At 43.8% G+C, this 16374-nt stretch overlaps 2 protein-coding genes and 2 long non-coding RNA genes across 9 annotated transcripts in view; 3 read left to right on the top strand and 1 right to left on the bottom strand.

Annotated features, from left to right (window-relative positions):
* Nucleotides 1-4168: 4168 nt before the first annotated feature.
* nr1d1 (nuclear receptor subfamily 1, group d, member 1) lies at nt 4169-13701 on the bottom strand. 2 transcript variants are annotated; one of them, XM_014996867.2, is made up of 7 exons: nt 13430-13701; nt 9302-9553; nt 8017-8250; nt 6938-7473; nt 6632-6817; nt 5872-6082; nt 4169-5099 (listed from the first exon to the last, which is right to left on the bottom strand). In XM_014996867.2, exons 1-7 carry the CDS (start codon nt 13512-13514, stop codon nt 4885-4887), a joined length of 1719 nt encoding a protein of 572 aa, XP_014852353.2. In that variant the 5' UTR covers nt 13515-13701; the 3' UTR covers nt 4169-4884. The 2 variants fall into 2 exon arrangements, with proteins under 2 accessions (XP_014852353.2, XP_014852352.2); XM_014996866.2 differs by having other exon boundaries at nt 9302-9556; nt 13430-13700.
* LOC148158176 (uncharacterized) lies at nt 8199-9403 on the top strand. The gene is made up of 3 exons (XR_015763968.1): nt 8199-8326; nt 8452-8585; nt 9269-9403. It is a non-coding gene; the product is annotated as an uncharacterized LOC148158176 (long non-coding RNA).
* Nucleotides 9446-11274, top strand: LOC106923654 (uncharacterized). Its single transcript, XR_001419460.2, has 2 exons — nt 9446-9577; nt 10739-11274. It is a non-coding gene; the product is annotated as an uncharacterized LOC106923654 (long non-coding RNA).
* Nucleotides 13702-14922: 1221 nt separating the features above from the next.
* Nucleotides 14923-16374, top strand: part of med15 (mediator complex subunit 15) — a 14770-nt gene continuing 13318 nt past the window's right edge. For all 5 annotated transcript variants that reach the window (XM_088007823.1, XM_014996871.2, XM_088007821.1 and 2 more), the window contains exon 1: nt 14923-15102. In XM_088007823.1, coding sequence (XP_087863949.1) covers nt 15035-15102 — 68 coding nt within the window. In that variant the 5' untranslated portion in view covers nt 14923-15034. The remainder of the gene's footprint in view (nt 15103-16374) is intronic.

Genomic DNA, 16374 nt, shown 5'->3' with positions numbered 1-16374 from the left:
GTCTGAGCGGCCATACCAAAAATAAAGTCAGGAGTAATAACACTATTTCCTAATGAAGTTAATGAGCTTCAGCTTATTGATAACCCGGTAGTAGGTCGCCATCTTTCTTGAAGCAAAGTACAGGTGACGCTAACCAACCAATTGGGGAAGGTGTAGCCTGATGACGTACCTCTCCTCATTTGCATTTATTTTTTCCTAAGTTTTGCGGGGAAATAGAATGTGATAAATAAGAAAATAAGGAAATACTAAATGAATAAGGGGAATTGGAAAATGGGAAAATAAAATTTTTTTCAAACAAATGTTAAATGAAAAATAGATAAAAGAAAATGGGTAAATAAAAAAAGGGATATATGAGAAATTGATTAATGAAAGTGGGAAATAGCAAATCGGGTTAATGGAAAAAGGAAATTGAAAAATGGTTAAATTAAAAAATAGATTAATAAAAAATAGATTAATAAAAAATGGGTAAATAGATAAAGGGATAAATGAAAAATGGACAAATGAAAAATAGATAAAATAGAAATTGAGAAATAGATAATCTGAAAAATAAAAAAAAATAAAAAAAATGGCTTAATGAAAAAGGGAAATTGAAAAGTGGTTAAATGAAAAATAGATTAATGAAAAATGGGTAAATGGATAAAGGGATAAATGACAAATAGATAAATGAAAAAGAGAAATTGGGAAATTGATAATATGAAAAATAAATTAAAAATTGGTTTCATGAAAAAGCTAAATTATTTATTTAACAATTTTTTTATTTATTTCACTAATTTTCTTCATTTTTTGATTTATTTTACTCATTTTTATTTATTTCACCCATTTATTTATTTATTTAATTTTGGCTGAAATGGCTCTCCATACACTCTCAGCAGGGATTTGAACTTGTGTCTTCAGCAAAGCTCACAATTTTTGTGAAAAAAAACTGCAACTTTCGGTGTACTTCTAAATCTGCTCCTTAGTCGCATCTTTTCGGGGTTTGTACTGCCTCTAGTGGCGTGGGGGTGGTAACACAACTAATATAATTACATTACTAAATCAGAATACCGCAAAGTCTTTATTATTTATTATTAATTTTTCTTTCTCATAAGATTGTAGAGCTAATTAAATGATCTAAACAAGACCTTAAAGTGGTTCCAGTTTCTCTCGATGGCCAACCTGTTGAAACTGTGGCAGATTTTAATACCTTGGCTCGTTCCTGGACACTCAGCTCAACTTTGCTGAAAACACTGACTATATTTTGAAGAACTGTTCTCAGAGAACTGTTCTCTAGACTCTAGTTGGGTCACCCCTGTCTTGAATTTGGGGGGGGGAAATCATATTTTATTTATCACTACAGAAGGGTTCAGTGAATGCGCATATGAAACTGGTGGGTTCGGTACCTCAAAAAAGGTTAAGAACCACTGGTCTAGTGGCTTGTTTCTTTCTTTCTTTTTTTTGTTTTTGTTGGTTCGCCCAACCAGTCTACATGTGTTTTGTGGACTTGGAGAAGGCATTGGACCGTGTCCCTCGGGGGGCCCTATGGGGCCCTGTGGGGGGTTCTCTGGGAGTATGGGGTACCGGGCCCTTTGATACGGGCTGTCAGGTCCCTGTATGACTGGTGTCAGAGTCTGGTCACCGGTCCTGTTCTTTACTTTCATGGACAGAATCTCTAGACCAGCCGAGGTGTTGAGGGGATCCGTTTTGGTGCTACAAGGTGCACCAGATTATAAGGCGCACCTTCAATGAAGTCGCATCGCATTATTAGGCGCATAGGCTACAGTAGAGGCTGGAGTTACGTTATGCATCCACTAGATCAGTGGTTCTTAACCTGGGTTCGATGAACCCCAGGGGTTCGATGAGTCGGTCTCAGGGGTTCGGCGGAGCCTCTGGCGCGGAGGTAAAGACACTGTGTAAAGTCGTGATGACGCCCTGCTTTGCCATCACTTGCTGCAGAGGATCACGTTACATTGCTGAGCCAATCAGAGCTGCGGAGGAGCCCTGATTGGAGGAGCTCCACTCTCAGCATGGATTTGAACTTGTGTCTTTAATTACTTCAGCAAAGCTCACCGTTTTTACCAAATTCTGTAGCTTTCGGTGTACTTCTAAATCTGCTACTTAGTCGCAACTTTTCGGGGTTGGTACTGCCTCTAGTGGCGTGGGGGTGGTAACGCAGTTAATATAATTACATTACTAAATCAGAATACCGCAAAGTATTTTGTGTGTCGGCGGAGGGGGTGGGGGAAAGGAAGGAATAAGAAGGGTTTGGTGCACCCTGCTGTTATGTGCTGGACTGTCTCAGAGGCCTCCTTGCACAACCTACACCTTGGGTCTTGTCTGGTGTGGTAGATCTGAGCCTTTATTGCTCTGGTGTTTAGGGCCTGTTCCTGGGCGGCCAGGATGAGGGCCTCTGTGCTGTCCTTGAGTCCAGTTTTCTCCAGCCATTGGTAGGATTTCCTGATATCAGCCACTTCAGTTATTTGTCGGTGGTACATCCCATGTAGGGGCTTGTCCTCCCATGATGGTTCCTCCAGCACCTCGTCCTCTGTTCCCCATTGCCTGAGACATTCGCTGAGCACATCGTCCGTTGAGGCTTTGTCCTTGATGTATTTATGGATCTTGGATGTTTCATCCTGGACAGTGGCTCTCACACTTGCTAGTCCTCTGCCTCCTTCCTTACGGCTCGTGTACAGTCTCAGGATGCTGGATTTGGGGTGGAACCCTCCATGCATGGTTAGTAGCTTCCGAGTCTTAACATCCGTGGCCTTCATCTCTTCCATTGGCCAGCTAATTATTCCGGCAGGGTATCTGATTACTGGTAAGGCATAGCTGTTTATTGCACGGATCTTGTTCTTGCCATTGAGCTGGCTTCTCAGGACTTGCCTTATTCGTTGGAGGTATTTGGCTGTGGCTCCTTTCCTTGTGACCTCATCGAGGTTGCCATTTGCTTGTGGTATTCCCAGGTACTTGTAGCTGTGCTCTATGTCTGCTATTGTTCCCTCTGGGAGTGAGACCCCTTCTGTGCGGACGACCTTCCCTCTCTTTGTAACCATCCGGCCACACTTCTCTAGTCCGAATGACATCCCAATGTCCGTGCTGTAGATCCTGGTGGTGTGGATCAGTGAGTCGATGTCTCGCTCGCTCTTGGCGTACAGCTTGATGTCATCCATGTAGAGGAGGTGACTGATTGTGGCCCCATTCTTGAGTCGGTATCCGTTGCCAGGTCTTGTTGATGATTTGGCTGAGGGGGTTCAGGCCTATGCAGAACAGCAGTGGGGACAGAGCATCTCCTTGGTATATGCCACATTTGATGGACACTTGTGCAAGCGGTTTGCAGTTGGCTTCAAGGGTGGTTTTCCACAGCCCCATCGAGTTTGCAATGAAGGCTCTTAGAGTCCTATTGATGTTGTACATCTCTAAGCATTCAATGATCCAGGTATGTGGCATATATATATATATATATATGTATATTATTCACTATTAATCATTATTTATTTGTGCCATTATTAATCTTTATTTATTAGTGTTTGTATAGTTATATAAATATATATTGATATTACTAAATAATTTATTAAATAAATTATGAACGGGTGTGTGCTTTGTAATATGCTCTTCATACATCGATATCAGAATATTCCATTCCTATTCTATTGTTGTAGCCACTAAGCATATTTAAATATGATGAACTATGTATTAAAAACATACTTAAAATACAATTGTTTATAAATGTAGCTTTGATAGAAGTTTGAATTGGTTTACAGTAACAAAGTGTGTTATGATCGATTAAATCCGCTGATACGTCATTGTGCTGCTAAACACATAACGCTGAGTGGAGTGGTGGACCGCTCCAAGATGGCCGCCCTAAATCTCGTCAGCGACAATAGGCGAGAGCGGTCCATGAGGGTCTATCCTTATATTATGTCTATGCTTACCGTAGTTGCTAGACCTGTTGTGGCTCAATATTGGTCCATATATAAGGCACACTGTCGGCTTTTGAGGAAATTGAAGGTTTTTAGGTGCACCTTATAGTGCGGAAAATACGGTAATTTAGCAGAATTTTTTATTTAATATTTTATTATAAAAATCATGAATTAAACTCCTTCCATCGTAATGATTTTAATTATCAAAAGCTGTTTGGCTTTTTACTGGTTTTAGGCAGGCGAAGTGGTGAAAGCAGGAAATGAGGCACAGATCAGCATCTTCAGTGAGAATTTATAGAATTACTTAAATGGATTTCCAAACATTAAAATACAGACATGAGAAGATTTCCTGCCTGAACACTTTGTGCCTCTGCTGCTCATCCAGAGGCTTCAGTGTTTCACACAGACGATTAACAAACGGCAACAGTTCAAGTATATCTGGATGTTTCAGCATTTACAGGTTTTACAGGTCTAATGTTCAGCTGAGGCGCCGCTCAGCATCCCGCCGTCTCATTGGTCCACGGAGCTGCCTCCTCTTCTCATTGGCTGCTGGTGCCGATGGAGCGGAGCTAATCCCTCAGAGTGAATGGAAGAGCTGAACCTGAAGCACCTAGTGCTGGAAGTCTGGATCTGCAGAGCTCCTAAACATCTGGATGGACCGATCCTGGATCTGCAGAGCTCCTAAACATCTGGATGGACCGATCCTGGATCTGCAGAGCTCCTAAACATGGAGCTCCAATCTGCTGACAGATGCAGATGTTTGGCGAGCGAGGGGCGAGCGAGGGTCCTGCCAAAAAGCAGGAGACTTTTGGAAGAGGATCTTTGTTTCCATCCAGCTGCTCTGGAGAACATCAGGGATGATGATGATAATGGTGATGATGATGATGGTCTCAACAGGAAGTGGGAATGTATGATAGTTCGGATCAGGCGAGCAGACTCTTATTGTGGAGGGTGCATGCGTCTGTTCCAGCGTTGCGCTGCGGGGTCATCAGGGGTCGATGCGGAAGGACAGCAGCTTCTCTGAGTGCATGTTGTTGAGCGTCCGCAAGTCGGGCAGCCGCAGCAGCAGCTTGGTGAAGCGTGGAGAATCCATGACGGGCGGCTCGCCGGCGCCGGCCGTGTTGTTGACCAGACGGCGAAGCGCCCGGATCAGGTTCTCCTGCAGATGCTCCACGGACGGCAGGTTCTCGATGCCAGACCGATCTGTGAAGGAATGATGACAGTGAGGTCACTGATATCAGTTACCTAGCAACCAGAGCCCATAATTTAGCAACCAGCAAAAGAGGAGAAGGCTACTTGTTAGCTTTAGACAAGCTAACATCCTAGAGACTACTAAGCCTGATTTATCCAATGATAACGCTGGCTTATCCAGGGTTAATGCTAGCATATCCAAAGCTAATGCTAGCATATCCAAGGCCTATGTTAAACTACCAAATGCTAAAGTTAACCTATTCCATGATAAAGCTAACCAATCTATTGCTAATCCTAGTCTATCCAATGTTACCGCTAGCCCATTCAAGGCTAATGATGGCATATCCATTGCTAAAGCTAACCTAACCAATGTTATTCTTAACCTAGCTTATATGTGCTAACATTCAGCAGAGGAAAAAGGCTATCCAGTAGTTGGCCATCAGCTTCGGCATGCTAGTCTCCAAAGCTAACGCTAGCTCATAGCTTGTAGCCTCTTTGTCATTAGCCAGTGCTGGCAGCTCCACTTACCGGCCAGGATGAAAAATGGAGCCAAAGGAAGTAGCCACTGCTGGATGCGCAGCAATCTTTGTCTAGTTTGTTTAGGGTTATGGTCACTGAATGTGAGACTTTCAAACCTAAGGATGCTTTACCAACTGTATGCAATGGCAGCACCATACTGTGGGCTTTTTCATTGCAAATCAAAGTAGTGCAGAAGGAGGACGGCTATTAGCTCATTGGGAGATACCTGGCGGTCCAGGAGGCGACCCGGCATGTTGACGCTTACCTGCGGACACCAGCACCACGGCGGTGAACAGTCCCAGCTCTTCGGCGCTCAGCGCCAGCGAAGCTAGCTTCTGGCTGAAGTCAAACATGGCTGCCAGCAGCTCATTCATCCCCATTGCATGGAGCTCCTCCAAAGAGTAGGTGGCGCCAGAGACAAACGTCACCGTCTGTTCCTTCATGTTGAACAGTGACGAGAAGCGCACCATCAGCACCTGGAGCGAGAAGAAACAAACGCTTCTATATTTTATCTAGAAAAACAAGAACATAAAGTATATATATAAATGTTCTCTCAATGTTAAATAATTATTAGGAATCTATCTACTAAATGACAGAAGCTAAACTCTCTTGGTTAATAAGTCAAATATGGGTTTGGTCAACAGCAGCTAACTTTTTTTAAAGAAAATTTGACAGCTAATGGAAATCAGATAATATTATGTTAAGATTGATGTGACGTCTATGTAGGCTAACAGGTTAGCTAACATAATTTTTCATCTAATCAGTTTTTGCTGTACTAATGTAGTAACTAGCATTTAACATTAGCTAGCAGTTAATTTATGTTACATTTAAAAATATGATTTTTGTTGTGTAATAACGTATTGATGAACAGGATCTCTTTAGAGCACAAACAGGTCAGGCTAACACCTTAGCTAACAAACGTCGTTTTTGTTAGGCTAACATAGCCTAACAATCAGAAGATAGAAGTATAAACGTATAAATTCTTAAATCATGACCCTGATGTCTGTAATGACATCACGGTTTACCTCGAAGGTGCCTGCTTTCAGCAGGGTGACCTGGTCGTTCTGGGTCAGACCGTTGAATCCTGGGATATGCTTGGCAAACTCCACCACTTCCCTGACGGCGGGCGTGAACGACAGCGAGAAGTCCTCCCAGATCTCCTGGGGCGTCTTTAAAGGGTCTGCATGGGGCTGCAAGTTCATTGGACAAGCCTGGGAACGATAAGAGCCCATTAAGCTAGCAGCAGTTAGCAGAGTTTAAGCTAGCAGCAGTTAGCAGTGGTTAAGCTAGCAGCAGCACTTATCGATGGGTGTTAGCATCCCAGGTCTTACCAGAACAATCCCAGAGCGACTCTTCGGCGGACAGCTCTGGTGCTGGGTCACATGACTCTGTCCTCCAATCACGGTGCTGGAATGCTGACTCCACCCCTTGTTGCCATGGTAATTGCTTGTGTTGTTGTGACCCTGCTGCAGGAAGCAGTCCATGGTGTTTTTGTGATTATTGTTTTTGCTGAAGCCGTTACGGTTGGGACAAAGCTCCGCCTCCCCAGGGTGGCGATGGGCGGGGCTAAGCTGCGGATCGCTCAGCTTGTCATGCGCATACAGGAAGGTTTCACGGTGCGCGCAGGCGATGGCGCTGATGGTGGAGTTGATCCCAGGGCTGGGGGGAGGCGAGGAAGGGGGAGGAAGAGGAGGAGACGGCTGGGGATCGATGGCACCCTCTGGTGAGGAAGAGGAGGAGGAAGAGGACAGGCTGGCGAGCTGGAAGTCGCTCTGCAGCTGGTCGTTCACCATGTTGTTCATGGCGCTCTGCATCTCCGCCAGCATCCGCTGCTTCTCGCGCTTCGGGATGCGGCCAAAACGCACGGCTGCAGACAGAAGAGGAGGAGGAAGGTGAGAGCAGGAAGGGGCGGAGCCTGGAGACACCCTGGACAGCTCCCCCGGTGGACAGGTGAGGTGTCATAATCTACCAAGTATCTATGACAAATTACAATAATTTATAAAAATTTAAACATGTCATCAATTTTAAAAACTGGAAATGAATAGAGAAATAATTTATTAAATATAGAATGAATTATATATTTCATGGTTTAATAAATTATTTCAGAGAAGCAAAGAAGGAATAATTTGTCTTGACTTGTTGAAGCAGCCAATCAGACGTCAGGGTTTCCCCTAGTCCCGCCCACTGAGTCTAATGGTTGAAGTTAACAGTTTAAATTAATTCACGATTCAGAAAAGAAACATGAAATTATTCATTCATGAAATAATTATATGGAGTTTTTAAAAGGGAATCAGATCATTTAATTGCGACACAGTTGATTCTATATTTAATGATGTTTCACTCAATAACTGTCATGTTTTTGAGGGAAACGCCGTGGCGGGTCGGTGTGACGGCGCGGCGGCGGACTCACCGTCCCGGCTCATGCCCACAGAGAGGCACTTCTTGAAGCGGCACTGCTGGCAGCGGTTCCTGTTGGTCCTCATGATGCTGCAGCTCTCGCTCTTCACACACTTCTTGTACTGGATGTTCTGCTGGATGCTGCGCCGAAAGAAGCCTTTGCATCCCTCGCAGGCGTGAACGCCATAGTGGAAGCCGGACGCCACGTCTCCGCAGACCTTGCAGAGCAGCACCATGCCGTTCAGCTCTGAAACAAACCGGACCGTCAGGAAGCGCAGACAGCTCCGCTCTGCAGTGAGCCTCGTCCAGAGAGCCGCCACACGGTTTGCTACCCTGCCAAACATCAGCAGCCTGATTCCACTGGTCAACATTGTCTGGGGTTTTTCAGCTGTTTTATTGTCATTCTGATGAGCTGAATCCAAAAATCACATTGGTTTTACTCAATCAGGTCAACTTTCTGAGCTATGGCTGCAACATGAGCATCAAAGAGCATTTTCACATGTGGATCAGTTTCCTGAGGACCAATGAGTGAAGAGCAGGAGGAGAGACTCCACCAGGACCAACAGAGACGTCAGTTTACATGTAATTAACCTTATCAGTGTTTATTAATCCAAGTTTCTAACATTGTTGTAAAACTGTTTTTTCTCCTAAAACCTGTTGTGGACGAGAAATTTTTAAGGAACCAATTATTCACAAAAATCAATTCAGTCAGAAGATCGGATTAGAATAAAAACCTGACTGAGAAACATGGATGCAAAGTCCAAATTCAGTTGGAAAAAACATAAAGAGCTTCCAAGAAATATTTGTAGTAACCCAGTTATATAGCCTGGAAGAAAAAGAGGTTGATTTTTCAAACTTAGTTTTTCTAAATGTTATTCATTCATTTCTAAATGTCACAGTTCCAAACTAAATATTTAGTTAGCAAGTTAAGTTTTTAGCTTCAGAGTAAATGTTTTGTTTCTAATGAAACATTTAGCTAGCAAGCTAACTGTTCCAATATTTAGCTTGTTAAATATTAACAAGCTAAATATTTACTCAGTTAGCAAAATATTTACCTGCAAAATAAATATTTTGTTCCAAACTAAACATTTAGTCAGCAAACTAGATATTTAGCGCCAAACAGTTTGTAAACGAAATGACTAAATTGTTTGTAAACTATATATTTAGTTTGAAAATGTGACATTTATAAATGAATGAAAATAAGCCTAAATTTTTTTCAGGATTAAAAACCAAATTATTGCTGCTGATGTTTAACTGCCTCACAGGAAACAGGAAACGGATCCATCTTCGCCACTTACTGGTCAAACTGGCCACGGACTTGCTGGGCGATGCTCTGTGAGGGCCGGTGGCGTCAGCGGCGTCGTCCCGCCCCTGTGGAGAGCCGCCCGCCGAGGAGGAGGAGGAGGAGGAGGAACCGTCGCTGCTGAGGAAGGATGGCAGCGAGGAAGAGGAGGAGGCGAAGCCGGCATCTGAGTTCTCGCTGTCCATGGAGTCCGGGCTGCCCCGGGATGGGGAGCCTCCGCAGGAGCCCACGTAGGAGATGACGCCCCCTGCTGGAGGACAGAGGCCTGCAGGTGAGCCTGTTTCCATGGCAACTTCCTAAAGTATTCACACCCTGGACCAAACACAAACTTCAAAATGTTTTCAGGAAACATTTTTGAACAAATCAAATCTGAAAAGTGCAGCATGTGAATGAATCCAGCCCTCTTTATTCTGATGCCGCTAAATAAAATCTAGAGCGCCACCGTCTGTTACCCTGTGAGGAAAGAAATGAGGAGAGAAAAAAGGAAGAAAGATGGAAGGATGGGTTGTTTCTAGCAGCCTGAGCTTCAGGCAGCAGAAACAGGAAGTAGTGATGCAGACATGCTGCAGGCGGCTGCATGTTGACATGTCAGAGCCTCATGGGAACCGTTCTGCTGTCTCAATGACTGCTTCATCATCACCACACGCAGCTTAGCATCGTTTACCGCCTGAGGCTGTCCTCATGGTTTCACTCCACATCCGTGTTAAAGATGGCCGAAGCGTGATGGCAGAGCGAGCTCCAGGCTGACAGAGATTTCACCGAGACACCGTCAACTTAGCCTGTCACTTAGCATCCTATTGGGTTAGCTTAGCATCCCTCTGGGTTAGATTACCATTACTCTGGGATAGTTTAGCATTCCTGTAGGGTAGCTTAGCATCCCTCTGGGTTAGCTTAGCTTTACTCTGGGTTAGATTAGCTTCTGTTTAGGTTAGCTTAGCATTACTCTGGGATAGTTTAGCATCCCTGTAGGGTAGCTTATCATCCCTGTGACATAATATAGCATTACTTTGAGGCAGCTTAGCATCTCTGTAGGTTAAATTGGAATCAGAGCATCCATCTGTGGTAACCCAGCATCCCTCTGGGTTAGCTTTCCATTGCTCTGTGGTAATTTAGCAACCTAGCATGCATCTATTGTAGTTTAGCATATCTGTGGAGTAACTTAGCATCCACGCTCACATATATGATAGTTCAGTATCCCTGCAGGATAGCTTAGCATGTCTATGGTACTTTAGAATTCTTCTGTGGTAATTTTGCATCCTTCTGGGTTAGCTTAGCATTTGCTTGGAAGGTTATTTTCTCTTTTTTGTTGTTTTTAATCCCTCTGAATCTTTTGCCTCTGGATTTCATTTTGGCCCCCTTCTGGGTGTTTCCTGCATTTCTGGGTGTTTTTTGCGTCTCTGTGAGGGAATTTAATGTCTTCGTCTTATTTCAGAGGCTACATGTAAATAAAGACTAGCTATGAAGCGTGAAAACAGCGAGGTTTGATCCCTGCAGTCCGGCCATCGGGGAGCCGTCAGACAGGAAATGAGACCGTAAAGAAGAAAGGAGGTGTGGAGGCGCAGCATCTTCCTCCTCCTCCTCCTCCTCTTTGTGCCAGCAGCGTCACGCCTCCAGGCCACGTGCCTCCTCCACACACACGGCTCTACAACGAGACTGAGGAAGCCCCGCCCCCAGCCCTCACGTTCCACCACCCATCAGTGTGACGTCACACTGACAGGAAGTCCCGCCCCCTCTCAGCATGTAGCCAGCCGGAGATTTTTCCTGTTTCTCTGCTAGTATTTGGGACGATTCCTGTCTTTCTCTGGTTTGAATATATATTTACATTAGATCACCTTTAACCAAAACCAATAAAAGATTTTAATCCTTATTTAGGAATAAACTTTATACAGTAAGGACAATCTCACAGTGCACCAAGAAAGATATGTTACAGTAAAGACAAAATGTAATAAAGTTACTATCTTCTGTGGACGTTTCTCTGAGGTCACGCTGTGTGTCTCTGATAAACTCGGGTAAATGACCTGGACGTGTTTCACCCTGAAGGTATGTAGCATATTGAATGTCAAACACACCTGTGTGTAACATCAGAACGGCTGCAGGTGTGACTGATCTGACTGGACAGTGGACATACCTGACAACAGCTGACCTGCAGAAAAGCACCATGAGCAAACACATCACAGAACTACAACTCCCAGAATGCTTCACCACCAAACAGCCAATCAGAGAGCAAAACAGGGCTTAATCCTTATGGACAGAAACCTGAAGCACCTTTGACCTGCATCAGTTTAAGATACAGACAGTAACCATGGAGATGGCTCCAGCTGCAGCAGAGACTTATGGGTAACATAGTCAGTGATATGTTAGTTTTCTGAGAAGCTAGACCAGGGTGTTGACTCAAAAGTATTCACAGGAAAAAAATAATACAAAGTCAAACATAAAAAGTCTCTTTTTAAATCCAACAAAATGATTATTAATTGTAAATCTAAAACTTAAAAGGGAATGTTGCAGATTTCTGTATTAAAAGAAAAGCATCTACAACAGGATCTGGGTTTCTTTCAAACTGGCTGCTATTTGTAGCCAAACTTAAAAAATTCAATGAAAGCTGATTGTGCTTTTAGCAAAGTCTCTGCTTATTGCTTTTTTTGTTTAAAGGTTTTGTTGGCTCTAGTGGCCTTTATTTGAAAGTAGTTTGACAGGAAAGAGGGTTATGAGAGAAGGGGAAGACATGCAGCAAATGTCACCAGGTCGGGAATCAAACCTGCGACCACCGGGATGAGGACCAAGGCCTCCATACATGGGTTGTGCTTTTTGCCCCTGCGCCACCACAGCACCTAATGCCTCTCTTTATTGCTAACCTTAACATTTTCCTGTAAGAAAATTATGTGAAAATAATGTTAGTCTGACTACAAATAAAACGTCTCCACCTGTGTATCATTTCGGAAATGCAGCTGGAGGCCACACAATCACCCCAAGGGCCCCAGTGGGCCCCGGGCCGCCCCTTGAACACCCTGAGCGAGACTTTTCTGTTTGGACTGAGTCAAATGATTCACATCATCTCAAAACACCAAGCGAGGCAAACGATCCAAACTTCTGGAATGAATCCTCAGATTTTATTTGTAGTCAGACTAACACAGGGGTCACCAGAGGTCAACGAGCTGGGCTGATCAATCACTGATCAATCTGCTATCAGGAAGCAGAGAGAGAGAACCAGCTTCCAGTCATGTTTCACACATCTTCACCCAGATTATCCTGGAATTAGCGTTAGCATAATCTGGAGACATCTTCCCAAAATTCCTTCAATGCTTCTGAAATCCGGGAAGCAGGATGAATAAGTGTGTGTGTGTGTGTGTGTGTGTGTGTGTGTGTGTGTGTGTGTGAGATAATGCTGCAGGTGAGTCACTGACTGGATATCCTCCTGACTGCAGTCAAGTCTGACAGGATTCAACTTCCGGTCCCGATCAGGACAAAACTCCAGCGTCCGGGCACTTACCAGCACGTCTCACCTGTTCTGTTTGCTACCTGGTTACTGATCAGCTGAACGCCTGCTGCTCCAGGGGGCGGGGCTACAGCAGGAGGGGAGGGTTGCGCAATGAGCTCAGACCCCGCAGCAGCCAATCAGAAGCCGTGCTGCTCCGTGAAAACAAAGCGCACATGGCTGTCTGCGCCGCTCCATGTGAACACACACACACTCACACGCCCGCACCGTCCACCAGAAACCGAAAGACCTGCAGTCATCCTGACCCACTTCCCGTAAACACGAGCGCATTCACGGTGACGGTCCTCGTGACAGACTGGCCGACATGTGCGCGAGAGGTCCGAAAGAGGGGTCCAAGGCCCGGCTGATGGACACGGCCCCTCTGTGTGGCTAATGTTCCCTAGAGCAGAACCGGACTCCTATTAAAAAATGACTGGACCGGACTCCTGTTAAGTTCTGGCTGTTTTTACGCGAACTCCCCGCAGCGCAGCCGCAGTGACGTTCTCTGCTCCAATCCGAGCCCCGCACCAGCCATCACGCACGCGCCGACACATCGGCAGCTCAACAATTCCCATTAAACACCGTGCACGCGCGCCGTGCCCGACTCTAACCCCCGTAGACCAGGATCCAGGACCCAGAGACGTTATTTACCTGAGTTATTGTTGTTTGAGTCCATGTCGGTGGTCGTCAAGCCGAGCTGCGGTCCAGTCTCGCACACTTGCCGCCGCGTCAACATGGGGGAGCAGCTAAGGAGCAGGAATCCCGCAGAAAGAGTGCGGTTCTGCCGTTGTTCTGGTTCTGTCTCTGGCGCAGCTGCTGCTCGCGCTTCAAACTGCGCGCAGACTCATCATCATCATCATCATCATCATGTTCCGGGACGCTGCTGCCGCACGCGGCAGAAAACGGGACCACGTGACTAGGGAGCGCCTCGTGCCCCAGTGACACACTTTCCCGCCCCTCCTCCTTGCACGTGGAGCGGAAGCAGACTGTTCCTCTGGGCAGGCAGAGTGGGATTGTGGGAAGTGTAGTTCGTTTCTTATTAATGCAGCGGGTTCTGGTTCTACTGGACCTCCTGGATTTCTCAGATTTTAGCTACAACATATTTTTATTGTAATTAAACAGAATTTGTTCTTTGAATTGTTCATTTTTTGTTTTTACATTTTATAATTTTACTGATTCAGATCATATTTATTTTTCCCTTTTGCTTGATATCGTTTTAGTTTGCTGTTCCCATTTAGCGTTAGTAGCTAGAATAGTAACGCTAAATTAGTCTGTAATATGACAGAAACTTTATTTCTGTCATATTACAGAGCCGTATTAAACCCCTTTCATTGTTTCAAATCAATCATGATCAATACAATCTGTCATATTAGACAAAAATTAGTGGAAAAAAGATTTAGTTTCAAAGTGAAACCTGATTTGTACAAAATATTAATCATTAGATAAAAATATTAAACATAAAATAAGTGACCCCATCCAGTCAGTTGGTGATTGGTGCCTTGGGCTGCTCATCTGGACGCTGCAGTTTTCCTCCATTTTCCCTCTCAGGTTGGTGGGGATCAGCTATGAACAGTTCTGGGCTTTAACTAGGCCACTCCAGAACCTCAAACCATCTCTGTGTAGCTGTAGCCACAGAACACTTCGGGTCATCCTCTCAATGGATAATAAATGTTCTCTGAAGCCACTGTTCTCCTGTTGCTTTCATTTACCTCTGAGCTTTCCAGTGTCTTCTGCTAGATGCAACCCCACAGCATGATACTGCCACCACCATGTCTGGACCTTCCACAATGACTCTTAATAAAAACATGTAAATAAATCAATAATGTTTTTTATATTGGTATAAGAAATGTGGGTTTTAGCATAATTTCTGTTGTTTTTAAATTTGCTCTGAACTTCCAGAATTAAATGACATTAAAACAACTAGAGCAGACGTCAATATCCTGCAATGTCTTCGCAAAGGTTTTAGACTTTTCTTTATTTTAATACCTAAAAACAGATACAATTTGTCCATTTAAAATTCGTATAAAATATTCTAATTTGTTTTGTGAGGCTCTAAATGGGGGCAGAAATATCTCTGGGCCGTTGTGTTGTGTTGTTGTTTTGGTGCCATGTAGTATCTAATTCTGACCAGAGGGGGGCGGAAGCGTTCGTCAGCGCTAACATCCGCCGAACCGCCGCCATTATCTCTGCAGCGGAAGAAGGAAGGCGAAAACAGTTGGAACAGAGAAATTAAGTCAGTTTTGGATCAATTCTGCCATGGAGGTTCCTGGAGCCGACAGCGACTGGAGGAGCCCTCAGTTCCGACAGAAAGTCGTGGCTCAGATGTGAGGAAGTTGCTTCTTTTTCACGGTTTTGCGCTCAGCTAGGCTAGCTTTTGGTTTAGCTAACTGCTAACATTTTGTAAAAACTGCCAATTTAAAAAAAACTGACCACAAAAATCCGTCAGGTGCTAAACTTCTACTGCATTTCAGGTGGTCTTATGGGCATGAAACCGATGTTTAATTCGGCGCAAATAAAACGTCTAAAATCCATTGTTTTGTCTTTTTCTGACCAGATTTTATTGTTGGCATCATTAGCTGTTGAAGATAGTATAAAGAAGTTTTTACTCCACAACGCAATTGTTTTATATAAATCTTATAGAGATGCCTGTTAAAGTGTTTAAGCAACATTTTAATTTCTCTTTCTCTAAATAAAACCAAAAGTAACTATTAGAATCAGCGGGACATTGTTGGACAGATGATTTCATATTTAATTCAGATTAATGAAGACATGTATAATACTTTAAATTGTGCTTAGGGAGAAGTTTAGAGAGAGCTGCACTGTGTCTGTAGAAAAAGAATAAGACAGGATGCAGAGATGAGCTGTGGAGTGGCAGAGAAGTCTGTTATGGTGGTGCAGGACAGGTACGAGACTGAGACAGCAGTGAGGTGTGCTGTAGGAATGACCCAGGAGCTCAATGTGGGACTGCATCTTGGCTCTAAGCCTCGTGTTTTATGCTTTCACTAGGCAGGAGGCAGAAATAACATTTTCTGTGTTTTTAATGTTCGCCATTTATACAGTTTTTGGAAAATGTTTATTTGGGATTAATGAATTAATTTGAAGCATCCACATTAAGTTTTAATAAAATGGTCAGATGTATAAAAAACTATTTTCACTTTTTAATTTATTAAACTCTTGTACTTTTGGCTTTCCATGCTTCCTGAATTCTTTGTATTTAATGCCATTTAGACATGACTGCAAGGATAATTTAGAAAGAAAGATGCAAATAATAAAAATGTTTTATGTAACTTAAACAGCAGGGTTAGGCAGCCCTAACCCTAACCCTGCATTGTCTCCTCAAAAGGCCCCATTTCTAAAACAATATTTTTGCTGAAAACGTAGTTAAAATCATTAAAACCTTTTATTTTGAAGGGATTTTAACACTAGGACCAAAAAGAGGAGGTGTATTAATGCACATTTTAAATGGACGGATTGACTTGTTCAGCTTAACAGTAATTAGAAAAACATGCAGCATGAAAAATAAACATGAACAGCTGAAGCATAAATAAAATGAAAAAACTTATAACTATGGAGGTTGGCCTGAGCTGTTAGATTTA

Source organism: Poecilia mexicana, unplaced genomic scaffold, assembly GCF_051168715.1.
Source record: "Poecilia mexicana isolate PSO_F unplaced genomic scaffold, ASM5116871v1 scaffold_8, whole genome shotgun sequence".
NCBI classification, from domain to species: Eukaryota; Metazoa; Chordata; class Actinopteri; order Cyprinodontiformes; family Poeciliidae; genus Poecilia; species Poecilia mexicana.
Note: the sequence above shows the minus strand (reverse complement) of the source record. Positions and strands in the feature narration are given on the sequence as shown.

Coding starts and splice junctions, on each gene's coding strand:
- nr1d1 (XM_014996866.2), bottom strand. CDS start 13,514: ATGTTGACGCGGCGGCAAGTGTGCGAGACTGGACCGCAGCTCGGCTTG. Junction 9,557..13,429: donor CTCAAACAACAATAACTCAG/GTAAATAACGTC, acceptor TCTGTCCTCCAG/CAGGGGGCGTCATCTCCTAC. Junction 5,100..5,871: donor CGTGGTGCTGGTGTCCGCAG/GTAAGCGTCAAC, acceptor ATTCCTTCACAG/ATCGGTCTGGCATCGAGAAC.